We start from the raw sequence: 15,785 nt of genomic DNA on the forward strand, positions 1-15,785 counted from the left end.
AGGGGGTGGAGCTTACTCCTCTGTGCTGAGCTCTCTTGTAAAAGCTATCTTTGATACAGAGGAGAGTGTTCTTCTCACACCTGTCTCCCTGGTTCCTCTAGTCTTCAGAGAACATCCCTCCGGGCTATGAGGTGGTCTCCCTTCTGGAAGCCCTTAATGGGCCTCTCACTCCATCCCCAGCAGCTCTTCCGCTCCACGTACTTGGGGACAGCCACGTGTCGGGCATGCTGCCCTCATATGGCAGTGACGGCCACCTGCCTCCCGCCCGGACCCTGTCTCCCCTTGACCGCTTGTCGGATTGCGGCAGCCAAGGACTCAAGTTGAAGAAGAGCCTGTCCAAGTAAGTAGCTTGCTGATGTCTCCTGCCCTGCAGTGGCTGTTCCCAAATTGCAATGGCTAAGCTACAATCGCTGGCACCTGTCTGCTGTCTCTTGATGTTTCTGCTGCCTTGCAGATGTATCTAGCTGCGTGTGGATGTGTCTTCTGTTGTCAGCTTGTAGCTCTTTAGAGCCCCCCTTTCCTTTGGTTTCTAGTAGAAAGAAGTCACTATTTAAGTGGTTTGTTTTCCACCAGGTCAATATCCCAGAATTCCTCAGTACTACATGAAGAAGAGGATGAGAAGACCGGCAGTGAATCTGAAATCAGGATTTCCAGGAGGAAGTCTCCTCGTCCTCAGGAAGAGGTGATTGTTTGTTTGAAAGGTCTTGGGTTTATATTAAATAAACCACCTCTGCTTCCTGGGAACAGAAGGGTTATAGTGTTTTCCTGCCAGAGATCCCAGGAGTTAAACCCTGATGTCTTTGTTGCTCATGCTAAGCAAGCGTGCTGGCGGAGTTCTCCTGAACCTGGTTTAGGAAAGTTCAGGTTTGGCTTGGAAAAGTCCACCTCAAAGAGGAAGTGAGCTTTGCTAACTCAGGAATTCTCCTCTGGCTCAGATTGAAATCCAGAGCCAGGGAAGAATGACTGGCTTCCCTTGTTGCTAAATGCTTTGCTAGGCCAGGAGAGATTGAGCAAAGTGTTTCTTGACCAGAGATTGTGGGAACACTGCCAAGGAACTAGATCACTTCCTGTTTTAAGGGGCTAATTTTTCTGGAACTTTGGTTGCCTTGGTAAAATGATCTGAGAGCTTTCTCATTTGTTTTCAGAAGACCTCAACTCTTATGTCTGCAGGTTTGGGGGAGTTTGCTTATCTGTAATGACAAGGCTAAGCACACAATTTATGGCAGTAGTTCCATCACTGGAAATAATGTTTCCCTCTTAACATCTGATGCATTTTTTTCAGGAATGTGGTGTGACGCCAGAAAGTGAAAACCTTACCTTATCCTCCTCAGGAGCAATAGACCAGTCTTCATGTACAGGGACACCTCTCTCTTCTACCATCTCTTCTCCAGAAGGTATAGAAGGAAAGCTGACTTGCTTTGATTCTGGGGGCACATCTTCAAAAGACCCTTTGGCAAGCATATTCGTGGTTTTCCTCAATCCCACACTTCTCCCCCCATACCACCTTTTTGTACGCCTTGGCAGAGGACATAGGCTGAACACCAGTGCACAGGGATAGACCACAAAATGCACAACCTTGGCTTTAAAATTAAAAAAAAAGGTTTTGTCGATGTGCCACCTTTTGGCCTCCTTGCTTTTATGGATATTGTGTTGATTAACTAATGGGTTGATTAACCCATGCTGCTGCTATACAATTGGAAAGCAGGCAGATCAGTGAGTAGCTTTATCATAGGATTTGAGCTAGAAGAGGCAGCTCATAAAAGACACGTGATCAGGAGCCGGATGCAGTAAGGAAAATGTGTGATGAGTTAAGAGCATAGCAGATTGGACCATTTCCTGGCACAGGACTGAGACTCGGGTTGGATCTTGGACGCTCTTAAAAAGCTTGTTTTTTAATATATATTTTTGCTAAACTCGTATCTCAGCTAGTTTATTGTGTGTCCCTTTATAACCAGCCTCCCTGGCAATGTCTTGCCTGCGCCCTCCTCTCTTTCCTTAGATCCTGTTAGCAGCAGCCTGGCCCAGTCGGTCATGTCCATGGCTTCCTCTCAAAGCCAGCACTCTGAGATCAGCACTGACACCATGTCTTCAATGTCAGGCTCCTATATAGCTCCTGGCACTGAGGAAGAGGGGGACATGATCCCATCGCCTGCTGTTGCCAGTGGGGTACCTTCAGAAGGAGATGTAAGTATGGCAAGCCTATTCAGATGACCAAGCAGCAGAAACTGTGATGCGGGATAGTTCATTTCTATTACGACAGCCGCCCTTGTAAAGGCAGGGGTGGGAAACCTGTGGCCTTCTGGATGTGGTGGAACTTCAACACTCATCACTCCCAGCCAGAGATGATGGGGTTATGGTTCAACAATAACTGGAGAGTTACATGTTCCCCATCCCTACTCTGAGGGATGTGTTCACCATCGGGGCAGGCAAAGCACTTCATATAATGCAAGACCCCCTTTTTAAAATTCTCAAACCAAGAGAGAGAGAGATTCAACTGTTTTAATCAGATTAGACCCATTGAAATTAATGAACATGGTTAAGTCAGGTTCATTAATTTCTAATAATAATAATAATAATAATAATAATAATAATATGGCAGCAAACACACAACACTGTAGGTTGTGGCTAAGCAGCCATCGCCTAGGTGTGGCAGAAATTGACCAATATGGCGGCCAGGTGCAGTGCTCTTTTTCTGGGGGGATGCAGACTCCTAAACATTTTGTGAATCGTCGTACTTTTGTCCATTTACTGTATTCATTTCCCCCAATTTGAACTATAAAATGGTGATTTTCTTGAGTCAAAATGAGAGTACCCCTAAACCTTTTTTTAGGAAAAAAAAGCACTGGCCAGATGTACCTTGTTGCAAAAACTCATTTGAGAATAGGTGGAAAGCCAGCGAGACATTAAAAAAATTCACAACGTGTGTTGGGGTTGATACCACCGATGCAATTTGCCAGTGATCGTGACCTGCCCCTACAAGAATTGCACCATTAAGTCCAAGTCCTGCCCTTTCCCCTTTCTCTTCCCTTAGTCAACCCCTGTTGAATCTCCAGATGAAAATTTTGTCAGTATGTCAGCAGAGGAACGAGACGCAGAGGTAAAGTTCCATCTTTGAAAGCCTATTAAACACGGGGGTTGAAGGGGAGGGATGATAGGAGGTAAAAGCCAAAAAAAGTGAAATACTGTAGATGGAAAATGCTGTAAATTGTGTAGTTGATAAAGGGGAAGCTGAGAACCGCTCAGTGATAATAATAATATAATAATAATAATTATTATTTGAACCCTCCCATCTGGCTGAGTCTCCCCAGCCACTCTGGGCGGCTCCCAATCGAATATTAAACCAGTACAGCATTAAATATTAAAAACTTCCCTAAACAGGGCTCCCTTCAGATGTCCTTTTAAAAATAGGATAGCTGCTTATTGCCTTGACATCTGTTGGAACAGGGCGGGTGCCACTACCAAGAAGGCCCTCTGTCTGTGATGCAGTTTGTAGCTCAGCACAAAGTGACATACAACTTTTTTGGCAAAGGGTGTTTAAGTAGATAACAGAAATCACTGGATTAAAGCTGACCAGTCCAGAGGTAGCATTATTATCAGTTTACAATGGGGTGGAAGGTTCACAGGCTATGAAGGACTTGCTCACAAATTTATTGACAGCTGCACGAGTTATTATAGCTAGGAAGTGGAAGGGGCAAGGTGAATATAAAATGGAGGAATGGTATAAAGAGGTGTGGGATGTAGCTATTAATGATAAATTAACAGGTGCTATTAGGGTAAGACAGGGGAATATGCAGGAGAAATAATTTTGAGGAGATATGGAAGGTATTTGTAGAATTTGTGCTGTTTAAACGGAAAGGGGTCAAACCATCGCAAGAGGTGTTGAAATTTTTGGAGGTTGGATAGTTACAATGGAATGGTCTCGGGGTGGGGTGCACATTTTAATATTTATTATTTATTTATTATAACTTTGCCAAAAAAAATAAAGTTATAAAAAAGGGGGGGGGGGAGGAAATACTCTGGATCGGTGAGGGAACAGGTTCTTCTGGCTAATCTGAGTCTTTGTGGATTGCTGTTAGCTAAGCATATTCTCTTACTTTTCTATTCCTTGCTGCCCAGCCAAAGCAGCTGCTCAGCCAGAGGCTCCCTGTGAAACCTAGTGTGCCCATATGACTGGGACTCCAGCTCTAGAAACAAGCAAACTAAACTTCATATCTATCCATGGCTTTCCGATCGGTCAAAGCACCACCGCACTAGGTTTCACAGGGAGCCTCTAGCTCAGTTCATTTGATCAAGCCAATTTCAGGTTTCATCTGTGGAGAAAATACATAGGAGAATACTTCTCTTGACACCCTTTTTAGGAGGGAACCAAGCTCTGATGACTGAGCTTTTGTGTCTTCCTCTTTGCATTGCAAGTCCTTCACTTTTAACATTCGCACCTTGTCATCTTTTGTGGCAGGGGAATGACGTCATGGAGGAAGAGGCTGGCTCCCCCACACAAGAAGATGGTAACGGAGAACAGACCATTACTCCTTTCCCCATATTTTTTTGGCTATGTTTCATCACATCCAGCTGGCAGTGTTCACAGTGGTGGATAAGGAAAAGCAAGGCTAAGCGGGGGTGGGACTTCTGGACAAGCTCAGCCTTGTTTATCTTGTAGTAGCAGATGGATGGTCTAAAGAGTTTGGAGGTGTTGGGGGGGATTGTAATATAAAGCTACTTGATGGCTTTTCCTGTATATTGTGGGTTAATGTGTTTTTGATGCCAAAATATGAGGTCTAGTTTTTGCAAAGTAGTGTAAAACAGGTTTCAGGAGTTTCAGTAATGCCGCTCACAAGTCAAATTATAAAAATGTTGCAAGGTAGAGACATAAATGAAAAGTCTTCAGTTTCAAAATGCCAGGGTCCCTTACTAAAGCAATAGCAATTCCAAACACTTCTCTGGAAAATGGAGCAGGGAGGGAAGGGTGAAGCAGAGAGCAATCTTCAGATAGCTGGAGCATCTTTGGCAATGCCCTTAGCAGTGGATGTTCTGGTGCAAAATTGCAAAACTGAAGGGGGAATCTTCACTGTTGCAGATAATGACCAACTAGGTTCAGTCTTTAGCTACTTAGAGGGCTATTGACACCAGAACTTTGCAGCAGCAAAGTATAGGTCAGTGCAAAGTATCACGTGTTGGGAGCTAGGTCTTGGGCCACTGACATAGGGACCCTGATGGAAGACTGCTCCCCCAAAAGTAAGGGATCTGTGACACTTCCGTAACCCCAGATGACGACACCCCTCTTTGGTACTTTCGGAAGATGGAGAGACAAGCTCTCACTGTGGTGGGAAGAGAAGCCAGGTAAAATGGGCTTCCTCTTCTTCCTTGGTGTGTTTGGCTGATTAGAAATCAACCCGCTTTGTAAAACTTTGTAATAAACATTGTTAGAGTTTCCATACACAACCCTCCCCAAGTAAAATAGCTTTTAGTTGACTCATGGACTTTCCTTGTGAACTCTGAGCATCTCATTTTTAAAAGGCAAGTTTCAGGTGCTCGTGGTCAGCAGCAAGGAGACAAGCTTGAAAATACCGCAAAGGCATGCTTAATAATTGGAAGGTTAAAGCAAAACTTAAACCCACATGTGTATTATGATTCTGGAAGTTGGCATCCACAAAGCATATGTATAGATCACTTTCAATGGAACATGCCAATTAGCCTCGGGCTTCTGGTATGCTTGCAGAATGTTTCATGCTACTGTGTTTTTGCTAACATTTGAGGGTTAACTTGAAAGCTGCAGCAGGAGTTGGGCCAAGTTTACCAATAACTGGAGCAAATTGTAACTCAGTTAAACTCTGTGGCATGCCACTGGTTCTGGATGATGGGGAGGGTGACAGATCATGTGATCTTTTTCTCTTTCATGCGCAACACTTCTCACACCCTCAGTAAGCACCAGCAAGGCAGAGAACCCATTCTTAAATAGCAGTATAATGGCCGTGTTCACCAAAACCTGGTGGCTTTTCCATGGGTCAGCAGGTGCCATTCCCTTTCCCCCCTCCCATGGCTGGGGCTTCTGCTTTAGTGCCAGCTGCGCTTCTGGGATTTCAGTGAGATTGCATGCTTGCCTTGTACAGCAGTCATGTAGCACATGCCCAGCAGCCCACTCCATAAACCAGCCATGCCGGAGTACTTGACTGTGCGTCAGTTTTGCTTCTTAGCATGTCAACCAAAGCGGCTTTGATGGATTCTGTCACCATAAATACTTACTTTATTTTGAAGCTTGAAATAGCAGGAGGCCTTTTAAATAGCACTCTTATTTAGACGTCCAGGAATGCTCTTCTGGTGTTCTTAGGACTTGCGAGTTTTTGCACACTTGCGCATCCAACCAGCAGGGAGTCCAGAGTACGATGGATAGTCTGTGTGGTTGATTAAGTAAAGAACCACCCACATTATTGTGTGGAATACTTTTCTTTCAGGGCTTCAGAGAGTTGTCACAGAAAGACTTTTTAAAACATAGTCTTCTGCTCCAGCCCCCAAAACCACTTGTCCAGAAAACAATGGAAAAGATTTCCTCTTGCAATGTCTTTTGCTTTTTTAAAAAACCAAATGGCAAGATTTCTATTAACTTTTCCAGAGTTAATATATGGAAGTCCTGTAAATTTCTTCCTTTACCGCATATATGTGTCTGTCTTTTTTAAAAAAACAAAACAAAAACAAAACAAAAAATGAAATAGTACCCACGCAGTCTAAATATAATCTGGAATATTGCAAGGAAAAATAATGAATAAGCCTAAGGGCTTTTGTAAGATATGGAGAGGGGTATAGCCAGATCTTGTTAAAACAGATGCCATTGTTGGTTACGTTGGGGCATTTTCAGAAGTAATGCATCACTTATTGTTCTTGAGAACTTCAGCTAAAAGAAGATGCCCCCATTTAAACAGACCTTTGACTCAGTTTAGTCTTCTCATTTAACTGTTAAAAATGAAAACTCACCGCAATAATTATGATATGTGTGAGCACCTCTTAGAATATTACTGGAGAAATGTGAAAAAGGTAGCCTAAGGCAATCACAGTTTTTGCTTTCCAACATTAAGCTGTGTCAAAGCAAATCTATGCTGCAGACTTTTCTGTATCTGTTTTATACCAGTGCAAGGCATCATTCAAGGAACTGTCGTTCTTGTGAAGGGGCTAAGAATTCTGTTAGAAATCCCTAGCACCCACTCAACAGAACAGGAAACGGGAACTCATTGAACTCCAGGTGACATTGTTGAACTCCAGCTCCCATCAGCCCCAGCCAGCATGGCCAGTGGTCTGGGACTATGGGAGATGGAGTCCAGGAACATCGGGAGGGCGTCAAGTTCCCCACCCCTGTCACAAAGAACTACCATTCCCAGAGCTACCCAAAGAGAGGGATCTGTCCAACGGTGCTCATTTGTGATACAAAATTAATAGTGCTTTCTTTGTGCAACCAACTGAGGTTCCTGTTGTGTTGTGTTTGCCGGGGAGGTAACAAGTTGGGGGAAGGTTTTGGTTTTTGAAGCATTCATATAGCTTCCTCCACAAGGCTTCAGACACCAGCCAGAGACCTGCAAAAGCATGAGCTGGTGATGGCCTTCTCTGCTGTTCATTTAGCTTTCCCCCTGCTGCTCTGTAATCTTCCTTTCTGTGCCTGCTTATGTATTGCCTTTGCAGAAAAGGTTAAATATCCTCCTGTGCCTGTACCCTTCCTCACTGGCAATATTTTTTTTTCTTGGAAAACCAGGATAGAAATGGAAGTGGTTGAGGAAACCTGCCAAGATGGCTTAATGCAGAGTTGCAGACGCATCCCAGTCAAACGCCTTATTGTCCACTCTCAATGCCCCCATGGGCTGCTGTTGAGGTTTTCTTCCCCAACTCCTGATACGAACTGTTTGTGCCTTCCGATATTTTAAGGAGAAAGAATACGCATGTCAAAGCGCAGCCCCATCCCCTCTCTAACTACGTTAACTCCCTTACAGGCCAAAGGACAGGCGCATACCTAGGTATGGAGTGTGACAATAACAATGACATTGGCAACGCAAGCGTGAAAGCACTGGACAATAAGCTGTGCTCTGAGGCCTGCTTACCTGGTGAGTGGCAGTCTGCTGAACATGAACTTTTGTGGGTGTGTGGAGGTGGGAGGGGAGCCTCTTACATAGCCCCCCCACCCCACCCTGTCACCTGTCGCCAGAAGCCATAACGTAACACTTGCATGTACATATAGCTATACTCCACGTTGAAACAGGCAAAAATAAAGGTGCTCAGCTATGGCATCTTCCAGGTATTTTAAACCATGCCCACTTACCTTCCCTGACCAGCCCTGCATCGCACTACAATATAGAGATCATTTTTAGGTTTCCTAACATAAGGCAAGTTTTTAATAGCCCATAAGACACGGGAGCCACATTTAATTCAATGTGTAGCGTGGTGCCCACTCTTATTTCTTACTGAATATTTTCATCCCCTTCTTTCTCCTTCTGTGTTCTACTCTCTCCCCCTCCACATTTTTTTTCGCATCTTTAAAACTTTTTGAAGCCAGGGGTGGAAAGGAAATGAAAGCACTGCTGGTGCAGCCCACTTTTGGTTGGGTTGTAACCCACCTGGGTGTCCTCATCCACCTGTTGAGGACCAGTGCCCAAGCTCCTTCAGCCACGGCAGTGAAAGCAGTTTTAAGTGTGCAGTTTAGATACGTTCACGTACACCTGGCATAAGGAAATAGGGTCAAGTTTTAAAGTTGAGCCCAAGATTCAGCGTGCAGAGTTCTTCCAGGCAAGATTCATAGTGGCAGAATAAATTGTCAGCTCCTAGATATGCTTATAGAAGTCAAAGCGTTGGTTAGATCTGTTGGGTACAGAAGGAACCACACTTCTTCCATGATATGTAATTTAGTGACTCCATGGAAAAGATGCTCTATTGGGGGACTTCTTCCTGCACTAAAATAAGATCCAGCCATCGCCCCCAATCTCATTCTATTTCTAACCAATATGTAAAGGTCCTTCAGATTTAATTATTTTCTTTACACATAGCTAGCCTGGTTAGTGACATAATGAAAAAGCAGGTTAGAGACATGCTTAAAAATTCCTTGGCTTAGCCCTGGTATCACATTCCCCACCTTACTTTTTGTTACTAATCCCGGGTATGTCTTGTGTGTCTCTTTGCTGTTTCATTGATCCTTTTGCCCCACTGGGTTTCATCAGTGTGAAAGTTCATGTTCACTCTACGCCAGCAAATTTCTTGTTTTTCTTTTCTTAGCCCATGCTTCCACCCTTTCCATTTCTCCGGGTTGCTGAAATGGCTGTAAATTTTACTGACTGACCTTTAGGGGTCTGGACAAAACTGAATAGGGGGGCGAATAGAATCATTCATTATAGTTGAGCAAATTGGCCTTGCCTGGTCCAGGATTAATGAAAATTAAAGATTTGTTGGTTTTTATTTCCAATGGTTGGAAACCATCGGCACAATTCTGTGCTGGTCCATTGAAATATAAGGGACTTGTGCACCTCTGCCCTTGATGGATTGCATTCATGTGTCCCACCCAGAGAGGACTTGGAACACTTACCTAGTGTGTGTTTTTTCATTTCTGTTTATTTTAATAGGATTTAAGTGTTCCAAACCTCTTCTGGCTTATGCCCCAAATCTTTTAAGTGCAGGTGCATCAGACCCATCCTCCCATGTCAGTAAATTTGTTGTCATTTGTAACACCATAGCAACCCATCCCTTGCTTATTTTGCCTTTCGCTAAAGCTTTCAAGGCTGTAAACTTGAGATACCTGAAAGAATCTTTCTTGGTTGGTCTAATTCACTGCTTCGGAGAGGGAGAGCTTTCTCACATAGCTGCTAGCAAGCTAGCTTACTTCCTCTGTTGTGCTGTCCCTCTGTGTAATTTATTTCACTTGGGAAATTCTGCAGTTAATCCAAGCTTTGCTCTGCAAAAGCATATGTGCCCGCAGATAAGAGACCCTCTAACAATAGTGGCAAATGCCATCTTTCTTCTGGGGCGGGAATTGTTTGAACACAGCCACATGCAAGGTCATTTATAGTTACGAGATTAAAATATTGCACCATATTATGTCCTTGCAGTGTTGGTACCTTCAAGCCATCATGGCTCTGTGTATAAGCCCAGACCCGAGCAAAATCTTAACCAAATGCCTTGCTAAGTACAATTTAGTGCTTATCCATAACCCTTCAAACTGTGATCTTTTAAACTGGGAAATCCTGCTTCAGTCAAGCAAGCTATTGGAGGGCAGTAAAATAAATCACTGGCACATTTTCCCCCCAGGGGTCTTAAAATGGCTATTGGGCAGTGAGGAACCAGAGAACAGAGGCTGACACATGCAACCCATCTTATTCAATAAAGTCACCAGTATGGATGTGAAGAATGTCCTTGACTTTCAGGAAAACTGCATACCTGGTGTAGTGGATAAGTGTTCCAAATATAGCATCAGGTTTCAGAACAGTGGTTGCAGTTCTATCAGAAGAACAAGAAGTGGGGAGGAGGAATGACATGTTCCACAACATATTCCACAGTTGAGCTATTTAAAGTTGCCTAGAACCTGTGAAGTAGCAGGCTTGTCAATGGGTTTTTGAATAAGGAAAGATATACAGCTGAAACTCGGAAAATTAGAATATCGTCGAAAAGTGCACTTATTTCAGTAACGCAACTTATTATTATTTTTTATTTTCCTTTTAATTTTTACAAATGCTTTCTTTTGGAAATTCCACAGTAATAAAACAAATAGTTACAATAATGCAAAAATAAACATCGCTATTACATTTCATTAATTACATTCCATTTATAATTGACCCGCCTAATGACAAATAATTACAATTACAACAAATAAAGGCTTGACATATCTTGCTTTGCATGTCATGCATCTATCTCGTATATTGGTTTCACCTTTTAAGTTGTGTTACTGAAATAAATGCACTTTTTGACGATATTCTACTTTTCCGAGTTTCACCTATAGAACAGTAGCTAATATATACTGTGCAATATGGTGCAAACTGGTAAAAAAAACGGCTTTGTAATGCATCTCTGTGCTTTTAAAGTGAAGAACAGTGTGCATTAATGATAGCATATGAACTATCATGCAAAATATTACTTTTAGCAAATCCTTCCTCTTGCCACCTCCAAAAAGTCCATCATTGCAGATAAATCCCCATAACGCTTGTTGTCAGGTTTTTTGATTGTTTTTGTTTTACTTTTAGGAAAGCAAAACTTTTGGTTTTGCTTTTCAGGAAACTTTTAGGAAAGCAAAACTTTCTCATATTTAAAGGCATATACTATGGCAGTAGCGGGTGGCGCTGTGGGTTAAACCACAGAGCCTAGGGCTTGCCGATCAGAAGGTCGGCAGTTCGAATCCCTGCGACGCGGTGTGCTCCCATTGCTCAGTCCCAGCTCCTGCCAACCTAGCAGTTCGAAAGCACGTCAAAGTGCAAGTAGATAAATAGGGACCGCTCCAGCGGGAAGGTAAACAGCATTTCCGTGCACTACTCTGGTTCGCCAGAAGCAGCTTTGTCATGCTGGCCACATGACCTGGAAGCTGTATGCCGGCTCCCTTGGCCAATAACACGAGATGAGCACCACAACCCCAGAGTCGGTCACGACTGGACCTAATCGTCAGGAGTCCCTTTACCTTACTGTATGGCAGTAGTCAATGAGTTTGCTACTGACCAACTTAATATAGCAGTGTCTCTTATTCTTCCTGTCTCGTTATTTCATCACATAACTGCATTATGAGATATTTCTCTAAATGTGTTGTAGTGGAACTTACTCCCTAGCATACCTGGTTGTACATAAGCTTCCAAACCCAGAACCTTGGCTAAATTCAAGAATTGCATTGAATGAAAGATCACATCTTTATCACATCCCAGCTGTTATCTGCTTGACATAGGAAGTATTCCCTAGCGTTGCCTGCAGTGCTTATTTAACTGTAGGAATGGAAGCTGGGCATCAGGAGGCCTGTGGAATAAATTACTATACAGTCACTAGAGGTGTCATCACCTCCTCTGGCTTGCATACCCTTTGCTGCTTGCAGGAATCTTTTGCAGATCCCCCACCCTTCACTCTATGTAACAGACGAAGGCAAGTCCTCTTTTTCCCCTAGCTGCAGTGTGTTATTGTGCAAACCCGTGCTTTGCTTTGCAGCCAGTCAGGAAGCAGCATGTACCTGCTTCCATGGTGCACAAGCTAGATATGTAAAACAGAATGGGGAATGAGACTTCTTGAGTTGCTTATTCGCAGATGCTGCGCCCTTGAGCTTTTTGGTATATGGCTGGAGTAATGATGTGCCTGGCTGATCTAACGGCAGGGGTGCGTTTCTGAAGTTGTCCTCTTGTTTCCCTCACACTCCATTTCCTTCACCTCAAAGTTCGAACTCCTAAAAAAAACAAAAAAACGAAGCACTTCTAGGTACTCCACTTCAGTTTATTTGAGGAGGGGAATCCCACCCCAGCTCATTCTCTTTGTTTTAAGGACATTTAGTCTCTGGGTTCTCTTCCCCTTTTTAAAGAGTGAATAGGTACAAAGGTAAGTACGGGAGATGGAAAAGCAAAGTATTAATTTTGAATGTGCGATAGTTGGCTTAGGGCTTGTCCGCACTGGGTTTTAATGTGGGTTTGCGGCTGTTTGTGTTCCCAATTGATTTGCATATAGTGCACATGACATTGCCCTCACACAACACAAGTCTTGATGCTTTTCCCTTATAAATTTTGGCTTATTTGATACATGGATAAATCCAGTAAGTTGGGGGAAATCAGGTTCCAAGCCACTCAACTTGGGGTCACAGACCATTTGTTTCTGTGTTGTCACTTTCTGCTACTCCCCTTCCTATGCACGCTACTTCTTTAGTGCTTTCATTTCTCTTCTGGCCTTGCTTGTAACCATTTCTGGTAGTATTTTTTCAATTTTTTCAGATTTGCCCAAAACCAGAAAACTGCACAAGCAAACTGCATTAAAAATCTCTACACCAGATTTATTGGGCTACAATCTGAAAAGTGTGTGTTTGAGAATTTACAATTGCCTTCATTTCTTTTCTAGCATGCCAATAAAGGTGTGTCAGGAACTTAGCCATCTATGTATATATGTATTATTTAGATCACTCAAGATTTCCACAAACTGAAAAACTGCACAAGCAAATTTACTATTGTTTGACTAAGTACTTTTGCACACTTCTTGGGTGGGGAATAAACATGAGGTGGACACACAGCTTTCTGTGCACATGCTCTATCGGCACTTAATTGGCATAATAGAACCAACAAATTAGAAGGCAGGGACAAACTCAAAAGGGAATGCCTACTGATATGGTTAATAGCCAGATGTAGTGGCCCAGCTGTGGGGCTAAATAATTCTCAAATGTTGATAAAAACAACATAAGAGATGTATAAGAGAATAAAAACCACTTCTTTCAGGTGTACATGCCAGAGAGCAAAATACAGAAATGGTGTCAAATACTGTTGTGTGTTTCCCTTCTAAATATCCACCAAGGTCATTTATATATGGGAGGTGGAAGGCAGCAAACCAGTCCATGCATGTACTATTTGTTACTCAAAAATCTCTGCATGTTTTGTGTTCCCCAAGTAGCAAAAAAAAAAAAGTGGTACAAGCAGGGCCTTTAAGTAAATTGGCAACTGGGCAAGTGGTGATTCACTCAGACAGCTTGATGAGCATGGCTAGCTGGCAATGATCATGTTGGCCCATCTCAAGGGATTCTGCTGCAGCTATCACAGGGCCAAATAGTGTTCCTTTGGTACCCAGTAATAGGTAAATGTTTATAGTTTGTTGTGTGTCTCCAGCTACGCATTTTGCTCTGCTGAGATAGTCTCCCAGCTACAGGCAGAATACTCAGGGGGGATTGTTTATTGAGCTCTTAACATGGACACCCCTGAGCCATTGTTAACAGGGTATAGGCACATCTGTTGCATTCTAGAGGCTACACAACTGTGCTTTCCAGTTATGACCAGACAGACACACCTTAGCTGTTGCTTCTTTCTGAGTTAAAACATAATGCTTATTGAAAACTGCCCTATGTTCTGTGCAAAAGTCAAAGTGTAGTGACCTTAAATTTTGGATGGTAACACTTTGGTCTTGCAATTTGTTTCCCCAACATTAATTTAAGCTGCTTTGGGAATCCCTTTTGAACATAGGGCATAGATTTTACTACTAAATGAATAATTCTGGGGTCTCATGGAAAGAGTAGGTATTCTGTGCATCAACCGTACCACCTAACATTTAGCCCAGTGAAAATTAGCTCTGCCCATTCAAAATGCTATTTCCCATGTCTGCCTTTGGGGGCTATGTCTGATGGATTGTGCCCCCACCCTGCAATCTGCTGCCAATTCTGTGCTATAGAATGTATAACAATGTTATATTGTGACATCATTGGCCATGCAAGAGGCAAGGAATCTCTGTGGAATTGTTGGCTCTCCTCTTGGCATGCTTTACACAGGTTTAATGGCCTAGCTTGCCACCAAACTGTGGTCTGGACCAACAATATCTATGATGCATGTGAGCTGTTTTAAAGCGGTAGAGCTCAAATTGAGTTGGGCTGCAAGGATTAGCTTGCTGCAGCACCCTTCTAGAGCACCCAGCCCTCTCTTGAACATCCATTAATCAAGGACCCCTGCTTCCCATCCCATCTGCTTTAGAAATGTTTCTGTGGAATAAAACAGACTTTGAGTTGAACCTATGCTCTGTCCCATGCTTCTTGTAGACACCTTGGGTTAGGTTCCATCCCTTTGTGATAGGCTGCTCACAGTAACCAAGACATGCTTGGAAATGGCCACTGACTTGGAACACGATTCCTAAGAGTGCTGAAGCACACAGGCTTCTATGTGAAATCTCCTAGATTGGCATTAGGGATTACAATGTAGAAGGTAGTTTTTGTTTTGTCCCTTTTTTGTGCTCTCTCTCTCTCTCTCTCTCTCCCCGTTGCATGCATTTGCATTTGTGTTGTCTGTCCTTTCTCTTGTTCACCATTTGCTTCTGGTCTTTCCTACTAAACAGCTGCAGTTCCGGAATCCTGCCCCATAAGCATTGAGGAATAGGTATGAGATTTGCGAAGTCCTCTGCTGCTCACTTCGTCTGAATAAACCTAGATTTCATTTTGCAGTATAATCTTTCTCTGTAAGGCTTTGTTTTGATCGACACAGTCCCCACCCCCTACACACTTTTTTTAAAAAAATATATATGAAGGATTGCCTCTTGCGCATGAAATATTGGCAGGGGCAAGTGATTCTTATCACTTCTTGTACCGAAACACAACTGCAGAATGGGCTTTCTTAACTCATTGGTGCAAATGACTTTTAAAAGCCAAGCTACAGAATCTGAGGCTGCAATCCTACACATGCTTACCTAGAAGTAATTGCCATTGAACCCAGGGAAACTGACTTTTGAGGAGACATGCACAAGATTACACTGTAAGGCAAACCGTTTGTATCTATTCATGACCAGTGCCCGGGTGCATTTTTCTAGCCATGTACTGGTTACCATGCTTGTGAGATGGGTGTGTCTATACCCAGGCTATTTCATGTTCAGGGACTAAGTCCACAAATGTTACAAATGGTGTATTGGGATAGATTTTAGCTCACATGTACTGAGGCAATTATTACCCACCACAACTCTTGACTCTCTTTTGCCGTAGGATAGGCTGCTAAAAAATACAGGTCCCAGTACCAATCCTTTGGGGGGGGGGTTCTAGCTTCTACATCCCTCTATCCCTGCTCTCTATTTCCTGTTTCTTGCTCCATAACAGGACCTCTCTAATTCCGTGACTGCTGGTGAGGTTGCTTGTCTAA

The 15,785-nt window shown here is 43.1% G+C and overlaps 1 protein-coding gene across 4 annotated transcripts in view; it reads left to right on the forward strand.

Annotated features, from left to right (window-relative positions):
* The window catches only part of RNF157 (ring finger protein 157), a 75,682-nt gene that overhangs the window by 54,569 nt on the left and 5,328 nt on the right, over window positions 1-15,785 (forward strand). For 2 of the 4 annotated variants that reach the window (XM_035104534.2, XM_035104535.2), the window contains exons 12-18: window positions 102-340; window positions 574-682; window positions 1,283-1,394; window positions 2,000-2,184; window positions 3,032-3,097; window positions 4,457-4,505; window positions 7,971-8,081. In XM_035104534.2, coding sequence (XP_034960425.1) covers window positions 102-340; window positions 574-682; window positions 1,283-1,394; window positions 2,000-2,184; window positions 3,032-3,097; window positions 4,457-4,505; window positions 7,971-8,081 — 871 coding nt within the window. Of the gene's footprint in view, window positions 1-101; window positions 341-573; window positions 683-1,282; window positions 1,395-1,999; window positions 2,185-3,031; window positions 3,098-4,456; window positions 4,506-7,970; window positions 8,082-14,994; window positions 15,036-15,785 lie in introns of all 4 variants that reach the window. The other 2 variants (XM_035104536.2, XM_035104537.2) reach the window with 2 other exon arrangements.

The sequence above is a fragment of the Zootoca vivipara genome, chromosome 2 (assembly GCF_963506605.1).
Source record: "Zootoca vivipara chromosome 2, rZooViv1.1, whole genome shotgun sequence".
Lineage (NCBI taxonomy): Eukaryota > Metazoa > Chordata > Lepidosauria > Squamata > Lacertidae > Zootoca > Zootoca vivipara.